This window comes from Hyla sarda, chromosome 6, assembly GCF_029499605.1.
Source record: "Hyla sarda isolate aHylSar1 chromosome 6, aHylSar1.hap1, whole genome shotgun sequence".
NCBI lineage: Eukaryota > Metazoa > Chordata > Amphibia > Anura > Hylidae > Hyla > Hyla sarda.
The window spans coordinates 121,593,494-121,611,029 of NC_079194.1; the positions used below are offsets into that span (position 1 = coordinate 121,593,494).

At 40.1% G+C, this 17,536-nt stretch overlaps 1 protein-coding gene and 1 long non-coding RNA gene across 6 annotated transcripts in view; one reads left to right on the top strand and one right to left on the bottom strand.

The window, feature by feature from the left end:
• Nucleotides 1-17,536, top strand: part of PLXNA1 (plexin A1) — a 327,026-nt gene that overhangs the window by 275,922 nt on the left and 33,568 nt on the right. For all 4 annotated transcript variants that reach the window (XM_056524879.1, XM_056524877.1, XM_056524880.1 and 1 more), the window contains 2 exons: nt 8,567-8,823; nt 12,569-12,635. In XM_056524879.1, the coding sequence (XP_056380854.1) occupies nt 8,567-8,823; nt 12,569-12,635 (324 nt within the window). The remainder of the gene's footprint in view (nt 1-8,566; nt 8,824-12,568; nt 12,636-17,536) is intronic.
• LOC130276053 (uncharacterized) overlaps nt 3,562-17,536 on the bottom strand; it is a 111,280-nt gene continuing 97,305 nt past the window's right edge. Inside the window, exons 1-5 of one of the 2 annotated variants that reach the window (XR_008845002.1) lie at nt 14,334-14,533; nt 11,751-12,190; nt 10,147-10,275; nt 5,285-5,420; nt 3,562-4,293 (exon numbers count right to left, since the gene is read on the bottom strand). This is a non-coding gene — a long non-coding RNA (uncharacterized LOC130276053). Of the gene's footprint in view, nt 4,294-5,284; nt 5,421-10,146; nt 10,276-11,750; nt 12,191-14,333; nt 14,534-17,536 lie in introns of those variants that run through there. The other variant, XR_008845001.1, reaches the window with a different exon arrangement.

Genomic DNA, 17,536 nt, shown 5'->3' on the forward strand with positions numbered 1-17,536 from the left:
AACCCTTTTACAAAATTGGTTAGATTTAGTGCTTAAAGGGGGTTTCTGGTGGAAAGAAACCTGTCTATAGTGTCAAAAAGTATAATAAAACAACTTACCTATATAATGTTGTTAGCCATAGTGCACAAATCTCTCCGTATCAGCTAAGCTGTTTGGCTTATAGCTGCCATGTCTCAGTCACACACTCTAAAGAGCTCTCGTCCCTGCTACCTCCTCCCCTCCTGTCTGCTCAGGACCAGACCATTGATGTAAAGAGAGCGGGAGAGCTCATATTACTTCTCATTAGAGAAGGCAGCAGGAAACCTTTCTCAGTCACAGAAGTTTGTCAAAACAGGCTCACTGCTGTCTTATCTTAGCTTCCTGCCACCTTAAAATTTAATGAGCAGCGATATGAGGTCCCCTCTTCACATGAATGGTTAGAAGACCGTAGGAGAGGTGGGAGCAGAAACATGCTTTCACAGCCTGTTATGTTATGTCACAGCTACAAGGGCCAGAGCACAGCTGATATGGAGAGATATCTGCACTATGGCTAATAACATTATATTAGAAAGTTTCTTTATTCTACTTTTTGACACTACTTTTGCTGGACAACCCCTTTAATGCATACCATGTATTGGGTATCGGTTGTTAAAATGAATTCCAGCCCTCTTTCAAAAAAAGATTCTGCAGCAGTATTTAGTATGAGCAATTATTATTTAATCTAGAGATGGGTCATATCCAGCTGTCTCCACTGCATATCAAAGATCTATGTGTTTTTATTGAGCTTTTAACATTAATTGTCTGGCTTTGGTTGATTCACTCCTATGCCTCTCAATGCGAGTTTTTCCTTAGGTTGTGCAGTATATCTAAAAAAAGAAATACATTTAGGCACTGCAGGGTTAAGACCAGCAATCAATTCACACCCAGCACACTGGCAGTCGTCAAGTAGATAAGTATGTTCTTGAAGTGCTCTTGCCTTATGATAGTAAATGTTCTATAGTGACGTAATTCATAGAAAGAAATAAGCATGGCACTCACCACTGGTGTCTGAGGCTGGAAGAAGTGTCAATATGACTTGAAACAGGTTGTCCCCTCTATCACGTGCACCCCCCTCTCCCAGCACGTCAGTTAAGATGTTTGTTGTTTCTCTGTACAACAACAATAAACAATAGAAGTTAAGAAGATCCAGTGGTGAGTGCCTTGCTTATTTCTTCCTATGACTTATGTTACCCTGGTTTTTCAATGTGTCTTTTATTGATGAAACTAGTTAAAAATGCTTGTTTCACCTGTAGAAGTTGCCAAAAAACCCTGGTAGTTTGTGGTGAATAAAGTGCTGCCTGACATGTGTACAAGCACCATAAAAAGGCCCTGGACCTAAGTAACTTAGACGTAAGTAATGGCCTTCAGAGGAAATCAGATTTACTAAACAAGATGCACTAGAATTGTGGATCAAATTGCACTAAAAAATTGACGTACATGCCATCCACCAGATGTTTTTTTAAGTTACTTTGAAAAGGGGCCTGGCTAAGTGGAGCCAGAAAATAGGCCAAGTTAATTAATGATGGGTACCATTTTTCAGCATTAAATATTCTATTAAAGTAAGCCAAGAAGTGACGTAAGGAAAGGTGTCTGACATTTCTAGTGTCTACGTCAAATCTATCATGCAGTTTGTTCCACTGTGATAAATTTGATGCAGCTTTTGCCTCTTTCATCTAGTTTATGCGATCTAAAAGGAGAGATTGTTTATAAATCTGCATTGTTGTCATTCATTGACAGCAAGCAAATAGCTTGAAACAGAAGATATCAGAATTTTGGAACTTTTCTTCGTATACCAATGTATAACATATCAACACTGATGGTTAACATATCAAGCATACACACCACCCGAATGTTCAGAATATATAGGTGTTGTTTACCTACATTCTATTCTATTCAGTCAGCTCCATTGCTGTCATTTTGTAAGTAGGTATATTATTCAGGGCTTTACAGCCTGGGAGTCGCCTCTTTCTGTAATACAGACCCTTTTAAATGCTTTTTATGTTTTCTGCCTCTGGGCGATTTTCTGCTAAGAATAGCCCCTGCACCCATCATGTAGATATCCTGAAACTACCCGCACCCCTCCATGACTTCTTGCCAGTAAATTCCACCAGAAGCCAATAGACATCTTTTAGGCATGGTTCAGGAAATGTGCATTTACGTGCACATAATATCAAATATTGATGAGAATAAAAATCATGTTGTCATGGGCGCCCCTCCCCCGGTTCCTCCATGCATCGTCCTGTAGAGTAGATGTGCTTCGTACATTACCGGCGCTCACTCTCCCATCAATAGGATTTCCAATACAGACAGAGGCATTTAGGTGTCTTACATTTTGTGCGCTCGTTTTATAGCTCGATATGTTTAATGGCTTTCCAAATTTACTTTCTGAAGACGACTCGTAAAACAAATGGCAAATTTTCTTGGTCGTATAATCTGCAATCTGTTTTCTGTTGCTCTGCGAGATAAAGTCAGTGAGACCTTCTGTTATTGGGGGTGGGGGGGGGGGGGGGGGGACAGGTAAAGCTAAATCTTTCTCTGCCATTTCCCTAGACCAGGGATACACAACCTCAGAGAGATGCAGATCTACTATATTGTTAGGGGGAAGGTTCTTGAGATCTTATTGGTACCTTCACATACTGTACTGCTAGAATATTAGTGCTATCCACATATCATCACTCAGATAGTGCCCCCTTCAGGCTCCTTTCACACTATAAATTCATCCGTTTTAAAGATCCGTTATAATGATCCTTTAACAAAACCATTAAAAACGGACGTTAAACGGCGGTTTCAAATTTCCATTATAGTCTATGAGATTTTTACATTATCCATTTTAACCCATCATAGCCCGTTATTAATAACAGATGTTATTTTGTGCATGTTTTGTGCACTATTTCTTCTGTTACCTTCTCCCGTCACAAAATAATGTCCGTTCTTAATAATGGGCTATGACGTGAAAGCAGCTTTAGTTATAAATGGCATACATTGTGCCTGCAAAAAAAAGTTCCATCCAGCAGATAGTAACTCCCACTAAGTGCCTGGAAAAATAACTTTTTAGTAGATGGTACCCCTGGCAGTAGTAATGCCCAAGAAGTGCTTTCAGCAATAATTGTGCAGAGCAGAATGAGTCTATTGTAAGCATCCACACTTTACACCCCAAAAATGTACCAAGCAGAGTACCCCAAAATGTAACCATGCAAGCAAGAATGTCCTCAACAGTGCCCGGCATGCCTTGGTGCCCCCCATAGTGTCACCAATAGTAATAATTCTGTTCCAGAGTGCCCCCATAAGTAATAGTGCCCCTCTTAGTACTTTTTTAATAGTAATAATGTTCACCTAACGAGTCCTATATATAATTGTGGCTCCAACAATAATGATGCTCACCTAGAGTGGACCATACGTTGTTGTAATTTACTTCTATTCAAAACGTCTTAAGCCTTCCAGTACTTATCAGCTGTTGTATACTACAGAGATGTTGTGTAGTTCTTTCCAGTCTGACCACAGTTCTCTTTGCTGCCAACTCTTTACATGTCAGGAACTGTTCAGAGTGGGAGCAAATCCCCACAGCAAACCTCTCTTGCTCTGCACAGTTGCTGACATGGACAGAGGTGTCAGCAGAGAGCACCGTGGTCAGACTGTACAACTTTCTATACAAACTATACAACTTTCTCTGGAGCATACAGCAGCTGATATGTACTGGAAGGATTAAGAATTTTTAATAGAAGTAATTTACAAATCTGTTTAATTTTCTGGCACCAGTTGATTTAAAAACATTTTTTTCTCTGGGATGCCCCTTTAAAGTGGTCTGAGGATTCCATGGAGCTAGGTTTTGCATACTTATGCCAGAGCAAGGAATTTTGTCTACTTAATTTACACTAGTATCAAAACACGTACACATTTCTTTACAGCACCAGGCCACTCAGCAAACTGGTAAGCTGGATGGTATTCAGTCGATACTGAGGAATAAAGCATCGCCATAGTAGATGCCATAGTTTAGCTCCACATGGCCATCTAATAGCTGCATGATTGTTCCAGTAAGTCTGTGCAGAGACACTCCTGCATGCGCCTTGCTTGATAATCAGAGTCACTTGCACAGATCAGTGGCTGCCATCTCCCTCAGCAGTTCTGCAGAGTCTGATCCTATTCTCCCCGCTGCAGACTTAGCACGTTCATCCTCAGAAGCCACCGTTACATAATCTGCTGGAAGCCAAGACTTGTATCTCTCCTTTGCTTCCCCAAAGACTTTCAGGCAGCACAAGAATCGGAGACTGTTGATTCCTGGTAATGAGTAGAGGGAGGAAAATGCGCACAATTTACTTTTCATATATCACTGAATCCTCTATGCTAAGTGTATATGTCAGGCCGGATCCATAGATGTACCCTTATATATGTTAATGATGGATATCCCATTCACAGTAGTTACCTTTTAAAGGACCTGTCCAGGATCAAAAAACATTTCTTCCAAAGCAACACCACACATGTCCTTGGGATGTATCTAGAATTGTGGGCCATTTCCTTTAAAACTAATGTGGTTGGACATAGTGTCTCTACCAGCAGAATGAGCACAGCTTTTGAGTAAAATACAGACAATAACTCGACCAGCACAAGACATTTTGTTTAATGTACACAGTGACTCTAAAGCATTATTGATGTTGTAACTCAAAATCAGTACCGAATAATTAATGTAGTGTATGTAGACAGTGAATTAACCAGCAGAATAGTCAGTGCAGCTTTGGAGCATTATTCAAGATGTAACTCAAAATCAGCACAGAACAATAAATGTTGTACATCTTTGCAACACAATGGTTTTTCTAATATACTAATTTAAATAAATTTCCCATTTTATTAAAGAAAACTGACTTTGAAAATCCCACCACTAGGGCTCCCCATACTTCCTGGGACACTGAGGAGTCCCACAGCAGCATGACACTGTCCAAGGGTCTTGGACACAAGATGGCTGATTGACAAGGCTACAGAAGGAACACAGCCTGCAGCAACACTGCTGTAACACAGAGTTTTACCAATTATGTGCCTCCAGCTGTTGCAAAACTCCAAGCATGCCTGGAAAGAAAAAGGATGTCTAGGCATTGGAGTTGTAGTTTTGCAAAAGATGTAGACACACAGCCGATGGCAACACTTCTGTAAAAAAAAGTTATCCAAACACTGTACCTCCAACTATTTCCAAACTACAAGTCTTACTAAAGCATTACAGGACTGCCTGAGGATGACACAAATAAATGACATAGGAAGATCTAGGTTATACACTCACCATATTGTCTTTGGTGGCTTGTTTGATGTATAAAGCCCTATACATCAACAAGAAGGGGCTGAAAGTTGAGGTAAAGTGAGGATGTGTGCCAGGTTGTGGCACTTCAGCAGCTCAGCGCTGCCTCCTTAACACATATCTGAAAAATAAAAAGGGGATTTTATAAGTTTGGCAATGACCATCAGCTCCAGCAGAGGTACAGTTTGCCTTTATACCCTAACACCTATCCAACAGTGTCTGCAGCTCTTAGCAGCAAATACAGTTGACGATTCATTTTACGATGAGTAAAAGATACATAATGTACATGGAAAAAGGTGACTGTAGCTTTAAGCCTGGACACCTCAGTCACATGAGGTTTAGCGCTGGTCCGAGTCCCCTTTAAAGCAATTGAATGACTTTCTACCTCTCGGCAGCAATCAGAGACCTGTGAGTGGATTGGGAGGTAAAGCGTCTGTTCTTCAGAACTCGGCAGGAATACCTGTTTGAAGTAATTGGCATATGAAGAAAAAACCCACTTGGAATCTTCCACCTTTAATGCCCAATGAATATGTTATGAATGCTCCAGTGATTAATATGTCACCTGCTCAGAGCTTTTGTGGAGAGTTTTTTTCCCCTCTGCAAAGGTTGAGGACTCTTGAACTATATGAAACCTGAGTGATAATTTTGCCTAATGGTTGCATTAATCAGCGCCGAAGAAATGGATAAGACGCAAGGAGCGAGCCAAGGAATTGTCGCTATGAGATTGGTAGAGATTACCCCCGACACAGTCACACCAGGATGAAGTGCCCCTATATCGGGCTGAATTTACACTCACCTGTGTGTGGCTTATTACAAAGATGCCATTTATTGCTTTGTATAAAATTCACGATCGCTGAAATGTCACGTACCCGATACTCATTATGTATTTCAAGTAATGCAGATGTTTTCTATTTACTGGTAAATAGATAAAATGTTATTCCATGGTTTTCTCTGTTTCTGGAGAATCTAGATCCATGTTTCCCAACCAGAGTGCCTCCAGTTCTTGCAAAACTACATCTTGGGCATGTTGGGAGTTGTAGTCTTGAAACAGCTGGAGGCACTCAGATTGGAAATCCCTGATCTAGATAGACTTCCTGATTTGTATACATCCTACAGTCTTATATCCGTATTTAGCTAGGCAGATTTTGTATTCTGCAGATATATTATGTTTGTGTGTAAAAGCTGGGTGCTAACCTATGAACGTTTCGCAGCGTTATAAGAGAATCCGCGGTATGGATGAGCACGTATCCCTATATGAGCCTTCCTGAAATGGTTGATAGCAGGGATCAATAGATTATATTGAACAGCACATCATATACAGTCATGGCCGTGAATGTTGGCCCCCCTGAAATTTTTCTAGAAAATGATGTATTTCTCACAGAAAAGGTTTGCAGTGACACACGTTTTGCTATACACATGTTTATTCCCTTTGTGTGTATTGGAACTAAACCAAAAAAAAGCAAATTGGACATAATGTCACACCAAACTCCAAAAATGGGCTGGACAAACTTATTGGCACCGTTAACTTAATATTTGGTTGCACACCCTTTGGAAAAAATAACTGAAATCTGTCACTTCCTATAACTATCAATAAGCTTCTTACACCTCTCAGCCGGAATGTTGGACCGCTCTTCCTTTGCAAACTGCTCCAGGTCTCTCTTATTGGAAGGGCGCCTTTTCCCAACAGCAATTTTAAGATCTCTCCACAGGTTTCCAAATGAGATTTAGATCTGGACTCATTGCTGGCCACTTCAGAACTCTCCAGCGCTTTGTTGCCATCCATTTCTGGGTGCTTTTTGAGGTATGTTTGAGGTCATTGTCCTGCTGGAAGACTCTGATGCAAACCCAGCTTTCTGACACTGGGCTGTACAGTGCGACCTAAAATCCTAAGATTTCATGTTGCCTTGCATACATTCAAGGCACCCAGTGCCAGAGGCAGCAAAACAACCCCAAAACATAACTGAACCTCCACCATATTTCACTGTAGGTACTGTGTTCTTTTCTTTGTAGGCCTCATTCTGTTTTCGGTAAACAGTAGAATGATGGGCTTTACCAAAAAGCTCTATCTTGGTCTCATCTGTCCACAAGATATTTTCCCAGAAGGATTTTGGCTTACTCAAGTTTATTTTGTCAAAATGTAGTCTTGCTTTTTTATGTCTCTGTGTCAGCAGTGGGGTCCTCCTGGGTCTGCTGCCATAGCGTTTCATTTCATTTAAATGTCGACGGATAGTTCGCGCTGACACTGATGCTTCCTGAGCCTGCAAGACCACTTGAATCTTTTGAACTTGTTTGGTGCTGCTTATCCACCATCCAGACTATCCTGTGTTGACACCTTTCATCAATTTCTGTCCTCGCCCAGGGAGATTAGCTACAGTGCCATGCAGGGGTGTGGAAATTTAATTAAAAAAAACTACTTGTCCACAGGACTAAAATGGAGCAAAATCTACTTGTCCCACATGACGATCCACTGGGTCTCCTGCCATAGCGTTTCATTTCATTTAAATGTCGATGGATAGTTCACACTGAGACAGATGCTCCCTGAGCCTGCAGAACAGCTTGAATATCTTTGGAACTTGTTTGGGGCTGGTTATCCACCATCCGGACTATCCTGTGTTGACACCTTTAATCAATTTTTCTCTTCTGTCCACGCCCAGGGAGATTAGCTACAGTGCCATGGGTTGAAAATTTCTTGATAATGTTGCGCACTGTGGACAAAGGCAAATCTAGATCTCTGGAGATGGACTTGTAACCTTGAGATTGTTGATATTTTTCCACAATTTTGGTTCTCAAGTCCTCAGACAGTTGTACATGCTTAGTGTGGCACACACAGACACACAATGCAAAGACTAAGTGAACTTCTCTCCTTTTTATCTGCTTTCAGGTGGGATTTTTATATTGCCCACACCTGTTACTTTCTCCATGTGAGTTTAAAGGAGCATCACATGCTTGAAACTTATTTTTCCACAAGTTTGAAAAGATGCCAATGATATCGACCATCCCATTTTTGGAGTTTGGTGTGACATTATGTCCAATTTGCTTTTTATCCCCCCATTTTTTGGTTTAGTTCCAATACACACAAAGGGAATAAACATGTATATAGCAAAACGTGTGTCACTGCAAACCTTTTCTGTGAGAAATATTTCACTTTCTAGAAAAATTTCAGGAGTGCCAATATTTACGGCCATGACTAAAAATATAAAAAAAAAAAAATATATATATATATATACATAAACATTATATCACTGACTGTTGTGATCCTTCCAACAGGTCCAAGCCAATGTGGAGAAGGCTCTAAATCTCTTTGGGCAGCTTCTGAACAAGAAGCATTTCCTGCTGACTTTTATCCGCACCTTGGAAGCTCAACGCAGTTTCTCCATGAGAGACCGAGGAAATGTGGCCTCCCTCATCATGACTGGTCTACAGGGGGAGATGGAATATGCCACCGGTGTCCTTAAACAGCTTCTGTCTGACCTGATTGAGAAGAACCTGGAGAGCAAGAACCACCCAAAACTGCTGCTGAGAAGGTAGGAATATAGAAGAAATAGTAGTAGAAATATTTAATCTTATGTTTACACCCACCCACCATTTAAAGCTTATATACTGTATATTTTACATATTACATGGCACTACCTTTCTTATTCTGATTTATGAGTTGCATTCTCTTTTTTGTACATATATGTTTTTTTTACATATATTACATTATTTATCCTTAATAGATCCTGAGTTACCGCTCATATTCTTCTACAGTGTTTCCCAACCAGGGTGCCTTCAGCTGTTGCAAAACTACAACTCCCAGCATGCCCGGACAGCCAACGGCTGGCCGGGCATGCTGGGTGTTGTAGTTTTGCAACAGCTGGAGGCATCCTGGTTGGGAAACACTGTTATACTACAATAAGGCGGAATTCTGCACAAAGATTCCTGAGCATTGTACAGGATTCTGCTGCACTGTGCCCACTGCGGAATGTTTCTGGCACAGAAATTCCGATTTCCGTGTCCGCAGAAAGAATGAACAGGTTTCCGCACGGAATGCATGGCCGTCTATGAGACAGCGCATCCCTGAGCGGTCTTAGCAGTCCCGGAATGTCCGCACAGAGATCTTTTGTGCGGACTCCGAAGTGTGAACATAGCCTTACTATTCTACTGGTGGAGTCACAGTATTGCATTACTTTTCCTGAACTGATACAGCGTTACAGCCTATATTATTCTCCAGAGCTGCACACTGGTTGCAGAAAACACTTAGCAGCTTAGTTAAGCTCCTATAATGTTGAGGCAGTTAGATTTCCCTACTTCAGAACTGTACGTTCCCAAAATTCCAATAATTAAAGCGAGCTCTATTCAGATACTGAACAAGCAGTTAAAGGGGTTATCCAGGAAAAAAAACTTTTTTTTTTATATATCAACTGGCTCCAGAAAGTGAAACAGATTTGTAAATTGCTTCTATTAAGAAATCTTAATCCTTTCAGTACTTATGAGCTGCTGAAGTTAAGTTGTTCTTTTCTAAGTGCTCTTTGATGACACGTGTCTCGGGAACCGCCCAGTTTAGAAGCAAATCCCCATAGCAAACCTCTTCTACTCTGTGCAGTTCCCGAGGCAAGCAGAGATGTCATCAGAGAGCACTGTTACCAGACAGAAAACAACAACTCAACTTCAGTAGCTTATAATTATTGAAAGGATTATGATTTGTTAATAGAAGTAATTTACAAATCTGTTTAACTTTCTAGAGCCAGTTGATATATATAAAAAACAGTTTTTTCCTGGAATACCCATTTAATGCAAAGGGATTTTAGCTTTGGATTGTTGGTAGCGATGTTGGTAGCGATGTATCAGCTGAGCCTGCACTTTATTACCTTACATCACGGTTGTGGACTTGACATGCCATCCACTTGTCCAATCCAGTATCCTGAGCACAATGCTCTGCACATGCGAAGATGATTAAAAAGGCTGAAAAAAAAATCAATTGGCGCACAGAGCCGGTGCTGAAAAGAAGAATTAAACACAATCAAATCGATTTCCGAATGCAAAAGCCGAGGTTCTGCTAAAAAAAATACATTATCTTCATTAATTCAATATCTTCCCATCCTCTGTCTATTGATCACAGGCCTGGTGACAGAAATTGCACTTCAAGACTCTGTGACCATCGGATTTGGCTGTAAATGAAGCTCCTAATGTTTATTTATTGCTTTCTACCTACCTGTCCCCGATCCTCAGTGCAGCTCAAGCCAGAATTGCTTAGGAACACAGCGTCCGTACTCAGGCTGACATTCCTCATAAAATACCCATAATCCTGTTCACGATCACCAATATAGTGGGATTCATGTCACAGAGAAATGTGTACTAGAGAATTACTCACTATGTATTTGTGCATCAGTCTCTCTCGCTCTCTGTCTCTATACTATTGCCCCCTATGTAAAAATAACAAAAAAAAAAAAATATATATATATATATAACCACTTTGGCCTCCCATGTATACCATGAGTACTATAATACTGCCTTTATGTTCAAGAATATAACTATTATATTGCTGTCCCCTATGTACAAGAATATAACTGCTACAATACTGTCCCATATTTACAAGAATATATCTACTATAATACTACCTCGTATGTACAAGAATATAATTACTATAATACTGCCCCTATGTACAAGAATATAACTACTATAATACTGCCTCCTATGTACAAGAATATAACTACTATAATACTGCCTCCTATGTACTAGAATATAACTACTATAATACTGCCTCCTATGTACAAGAATAGAACTACTATAATACTGCCCTATGTACAAGAATATAATCACTATAATACTGCTCCTATGTACAAGAATATAACTACTATAATACTGCCCCTATGTACAAGAATATAACTACTATAATACTGCCCCTATGTACAAGAATAGAACTACTATAATACTGCCCCTATGTACAAGAATAGAACTACTATAATACTGCCCTATGTACAAGAATATAATCACTATAATACTGCTCCTATGTACAAGAATATAACTACTATAATACTGCTTCCTATGTACAAGAATATAACTACTATAATACTGCTTCCTATGTACAAGAATATAACTACTATAATACTGCCTCGTATGTACAAGAATATAATTACTATAATACTGCTGCCTATGTACAAGAATATAACTACTATAATACTGCCTCCTATGTACAGTAATATACCTACTATAACACTGTCTTCTATGTGCTAGAATATAGTTACCGTACTATAATTCTGATTTCTATGTACAAGAATAGAACTACTTTAATAATGCCCCTCTATATTCAAGAATGTAACTACTATAATACTGCCTCCTACGTACCGGAAAATAGCTACTATAATACTGTCCCCCATGTATAAGACTATATGTACTATAATACTGCCTCCTATGTACAAGAGTATAACTACTATAATACTGGCCCCTATGCAAAGGAATAAAAATACCATACCACCATGTTACGAATTTGAACAGTTTGGCTAATATTGGCATGTGATTGGAGTTTGCTTTCCTGGTTTACCGGTATATTGGATATATGTCCAGGTAAAACGATTACGCTCAGTGAAATGAATGGCGCGCAGAGTTTATTGGACTGAAATCACCCACAGATATGATCAAAGCCGCCTTGCTCCATTAGCGAGTGTTGTTGTCATGTTTGACAGATGTCTACGAACTGATGTTTAACCCCTTTGGTGCTGCACGTCCCCCAGGACCAAAGGGATTAAGCTGTGTGAATTGCGTCTCCCTGAACTGGTCCTGTTTAATGGCGCATGAACGCATCTCATTACAGCATTTCCTGGCTGCTTAAAGTGATCTTCCCTTTTGAAGTCTGGTTTCTTCATTGCTGGTACAAAACTATGACTGCAGTTTTTAGGCTCCCTGGGGCTGTCTCTGAAAGATAGAAGAGGGAGGAATTTAATTTATATTGAGATCAATGAGAAATGATGCTTGCTGTCTCTGGGTGGCCTGTGGGTTATAATCCACACGTTTGCGTCATATTACTGGTGAAAGTGTCGCTAACAGGACATATCCTTAGGTGCACAATGTGCCGGACATCTGGGGTTCTTATTAGAGATCATAGGACACCATAATTTACTGTAAAACATTTCCATAATGCAATAAACATCTGCATTAACTAAATTTAAAGTGACATTACCACACACCATTTTGCAATATGCACCTGCAGAACAATATAGCTTGTACATAACGTAATTGAATTGCTGTATATTCTGTAGTACTTAGTGTGTTTCTTTTTTTTCTTTCTACGAGAACGGAGTCTGTGGCTGAAAAGATGCTGACAAACTGGTTCACGTTTCTTCTATACAAGTTCTTAAAGGTAAATGCCTTATATTTTCCTAAATGGGGAATGATTGACGATATGATTAATGGAGGTAGCTCCAGTATAATAAAGCAATTTACTAATATGTTGGTATCAGCAATAGTGCAGAGATCTTCCATTATCAGCTGAGCTGTCTGGCTTGAAGCTGTGATGCCCCAGCCACACACTCTGAAGCAGAGCTGCTCCGTTCCTTCTCCCCCCTCCCTTCCTGTCTGCTTAGAACCAAACCATTGAAGTGAAGAGGGGAAGCTCATATTACTGCTCATTAGATTATTTTTTTAAGGCAGAAGGAAGCTTTTCTCATTCGCAGTAGTTTCCCTCAGAGCAGCCTTGCTGCTGACTTATCTGAGAAAGGCTTCCTGCTACTTTAAAATCTAATGAGCAGTAATAGGTGCTCCCCTTTTTACATCAATGATCTTTTTACAACAATATCTCTGCATTTACGGCTTGTGACGTGATGTTACAGCTACAAGGGGAAAGAGCAGAGCTGATATGAAAGATCTGTGCAGTATGGTTAAAAACATTATATTAAGAAGTTGCTTTATTATACTTTTTGACGCCATACACAGGTTGTTTCTTTGTGTTTGATGACTAACTTACTGTATATATATATAATACGTTATTATTGCAGGTAAACCCCTTTAAAGGGGCACTGCACTGGAAAACATTTTTTTTTTTTTAAATCAGCTCACGCCAGAAAGTTTAAACAGATTTGTAAATTACTTCTATTTAAAAAATCTTAATCCTTCCAGTACTTATCAGCTGCTGTATGCTCCAGAGGAAGTTACTTTATTTTTGAATTTCCTTTCTGTCTGACCACAGTGCTTGTTGCTGACACCTCTGACCATTTTAGGAACTGTCTAGAGTGGGAGCAAGTCCCCATAGCAAACCTCTCCTGCTCTGGACAGTTCCTAAAACGGACAGAGGTGTCAGCAGAGAGCATTGTGGTCAGACAAAGGAAATTCAAAAATAACTTCTTGTGGAGCATACAGCAGCTGATAAGTACTGGAAGGGTTAAGATTTTTAAATAGAAGTAATTTACAAATCTACAATGAAAGAGAGTAGCGTGCACTCACCGCGGGTAAACAGCTGCAGGCCCGAGGTCCGGGATCACCACGGCATAGACGGAGACGGTAAGGGGCGCTCAGAGGCCACGCCACTGAGCGCCCCTTACCGTCTCCGTCTATGCCGTGGTGATCCCGGACCTCGGGCCTGCAGCTGTTTACCCGCGGTGAGTGCACGCTACTCTCTTTCATTGTATTGTTTGATACTTTATCTAGTGTGTGCACCCCGCAGGTGCTGCGTTGTTACTTATCGGGTCCGGAGGCTGCATGCGTATACCAGTGGTATTGTATATCTGCATGCTTAAGCTGCATGGTGTGCTCTCTCCCTCTCTAGTGGCTTAAGGTCATTTACAAATCTGTTTAACTTTCTGGCACCAGTTGATTTAAAATAAAATGTTTTCCAGGGGAGTACTCCTTTAAGTAGAAAAATACTCACAAATCCCTTGACAATGTGGACACTTTAAACTCTTCCTTACTCTTAACACCCCTAATATTTGTGTTGCAGTGGCCTGTTCTGCAAAGATACATTCAGTTTAAACTGCAAAATGCTGTGCGAGTTATGGAACACACCACTGCACACAGATATTTAGGGGTTCTGTCTAATACTGAAGAACAGTTAGAAAAGGTTTACCAATATGTCAACCGTTACTACTTCCTCCAGCGCTTTGTCCTGAGGTCCTCTGCTGGCAGACATGGTATGTGGCTGACTGAATGCTCCATATTTCTTGTCATGTTTAACCTTGCTTTATCTACCAAGAGCGTGGGTGGTGCAGGGTGGTTTCCCCTTATGTCTGATATCTCACGGACATTTTGGAAGAGTATAATACGCCTATGTAAATAATACGAAGAGTATAATACGTCTGTGTAATACTTGGAAGCCTCCATATATTGACTTCTCTGCGGAGTCTTCTCGGTTTCTTATACTCTGGGACTTTCTTCATTGTCACTGTAAATGGGAGGAAAGTGAAATAATAACCAGTGGAATCCTCTGCCAGGAATGTTTTGAGTGTTTTATTCTGATTGATTCCACCAGGGGAATGCAGATGGCGATCACCCATCCAGCAAATACAACAACGTATTTCTAAATTGTTGTATTTTTTTTTTCTTTTTCTTTTTCTTTTACACCATATGGGAAGAAATAAATATTGAGACATCAGAACAATCAAAATAAATTCAACAATGTAAATCGAGCAAAGAATATTGTTGCCAAAATGCTTGGTAATTGATGGAATGTTTTTCTATTACAGTACTGTGTATTACATGAGATGTGCTTAAAGTGACAGTCCACTCTTGGAGCCTTCTCTCGGGAAATTGCTCAGTTTACTCCATAGCATAAAGCTGTTGTAGCAATTTCATCTTTATGCCATGTTCACACAGAATTAAAAGGCACATTTTCAGCCGTTATTTTTTAAGTTGCCTTTTTTTTGCTTATTAACAAAAACTGCTGAAAATGTGAGAATAAATAAAATGTGCACACATTTTTTACGCTGTGTAAACCCTGCCTTAGTCACCAAGATTAAATTAATGGTGAAGCCGATTTTGGCACCTCCACCAATCAGCTCTCTGAAGGAGCCATGGGCGCAAGGAAGCACTGTGCTTATCTTACTAAATTTTGTGTTCATTTTCTCACCATTTTAAGATCCTCTCAAAATGGTCCAGTTGCCTGTATTGACCAATCACAGCTTAACTTTAATTTCTCCATCTTTTCAGACAGATGAGGCAACATTCGGTCATAAAGAGATCATCTTGTCCTAGTCCTGTTCTCCACTATACTCTACTCAAGTTGATAATTGTTAGGGCAGGGTCTCACAGGGCACATCTGCAGCTACGAGCAGACACACAAAGGTATCCTACTCTGCAGTCCTTCTGTGACTTCCGTCTGCACATCCTCAGGGCCAAATACGCCACAGATGCACCCTGTGTGACCCGGTCCTTAAAGGGTTTTTTCAAGCATGAAAGTATTTATAAAAAAAAATTAAAAATACTCACGTGCCCTGATTCCATGTCACTGCCAGTCCCTGCTTCTCTCTGCTTGTTATGACGTTCCGTAGTAGCAGGGACTGGCAGTAGCTTTGGGGCAGGTGAGTATTGATTCTTTATATTTAGCAATCCCCCCCGAAAAAGAGAGAGAAGAAAAAAATAAATAAATGGAAAACCCATCAATGTTAGTGGAGTAACCTAACCCTTAAAGCAATTACCTATGGTGATGTATTAGTAAAGTTCCCCTTTAAAGGGGTACTCCGCTGGAAAACATTTTTTTTAAATCAACTGGTGCCAGAAAGTTAAACAGATTTGTAAATTACTTCTATTTAAAAATCTTAATCCTTCCAGTACTTATCAGCTGCTGTATGCTCCACGGGAAGTTATTTTCTTTTTGAATTTCCTTTCTGCCTGACCACAGTGCTCTCTACTGACACCTCTGTCAATTTTAGGAACGGTCTTTGCTCTGGACAGTTCCTGACATGGACAGAGGTGTCAGCAGAAGAGAGCATTGTGGTCAGACAGAAAGGAAATTCAAAAAGAAAAGAACTTTCTCTGTAGCATATAGCAGCTGATAAGTACTGGAAGGATTAAGATTTTTTATTTTTAATAGAAGTAATTTACAAATTTGTTTAACTTTCTGGCACCAGTTGATTTAAAAGAAAATGTTTTCCAGTGGAGTACCCCTTTAACATGTTTAGTGTGCAAAGTGTTTTCTTGAGAGCCACTGCCTGACTCTAAGCTCTGACTGAATTTCTGGACTATTGCCTCTTGTTCTGAAATCCGCTTTTTCTGGAAAGAAATTCAGGTTGATTATTAAGCCATGTATGTGAAGCTTCTCACCCCTTTAGTCATGGCTGAAAGTGACCATTTAGTCTGCAGGAGGCTGGTAAAAGCTCTACGTACTCCAGGGACCTGCTTAATATGTACACATACCTGCTCATTACCCGCTCTTAATGTAACACACTAATAGAGCTCCGCTATGCCCTCCAATTCTGCTACTGCAGGCACCGAATGGAACATCCAGCCAGCAGAGAAACACTCCTACTTCAGGAGCCCAGAGTTCTCATCCGCTACTGACTCTTTCATATTTTCACTGTTGCTTCTCTGCCAAATTGCCACTATACCATACAACTGTAATTTTGTAGCTTTGTGACCCAGCATACCACGCCAAGCATGTGACTCCTAAGCATTTCAGGATATGCCTGGAAATAAAAAGAAACTATTTTTACAAGAAGGAGGCATGTGAACCTGAGTTATATGTATCTAATAGGACTGTGGTTACATTGCCTAGTACTGATTGGGTGTAAGTAAAACCTGGGCACCCCAAGAGTATCTCACCTGCCCAGTGTAATGCCAAATAAGGTTTTATGTAAATAAAGCTAAACCTTTACTGATCACGTGACATTATTTCGCCTTTATGTAATGTATTGGGGAAAAATATGTGGCATACTGTGGCATCGTCACCCATAGGGCCGTGTTGGAATAAAAATAATAATAATAATATATATTTCCTTATACTTCTAGAAACAAGTTTAGATGTAATCATAAGCATACTGTAGCCAATGGGGGACCCCTGTGCGGTGTAATAACACAGAAGACTGCAATACTTCATATGACATCCAATAAGAAGAAAAATTCACCGCTCTGTGCGTTTTGTTTTTGCATTTGGAACCCGTAGGTGACTGATGCCCCTGTATTGTATCTGTCACCTGTTAAATGTATACAATGGGCGCTTTTTGCTGTGAATCTATATACCTGTAGCCATTTAATGCAGGCATTGTAGACTTTGTTGTTCAATTCCTCACCATTTTAAAGATCTCTGCTTGCTGACAGTAAATAGGGGTATTCTTG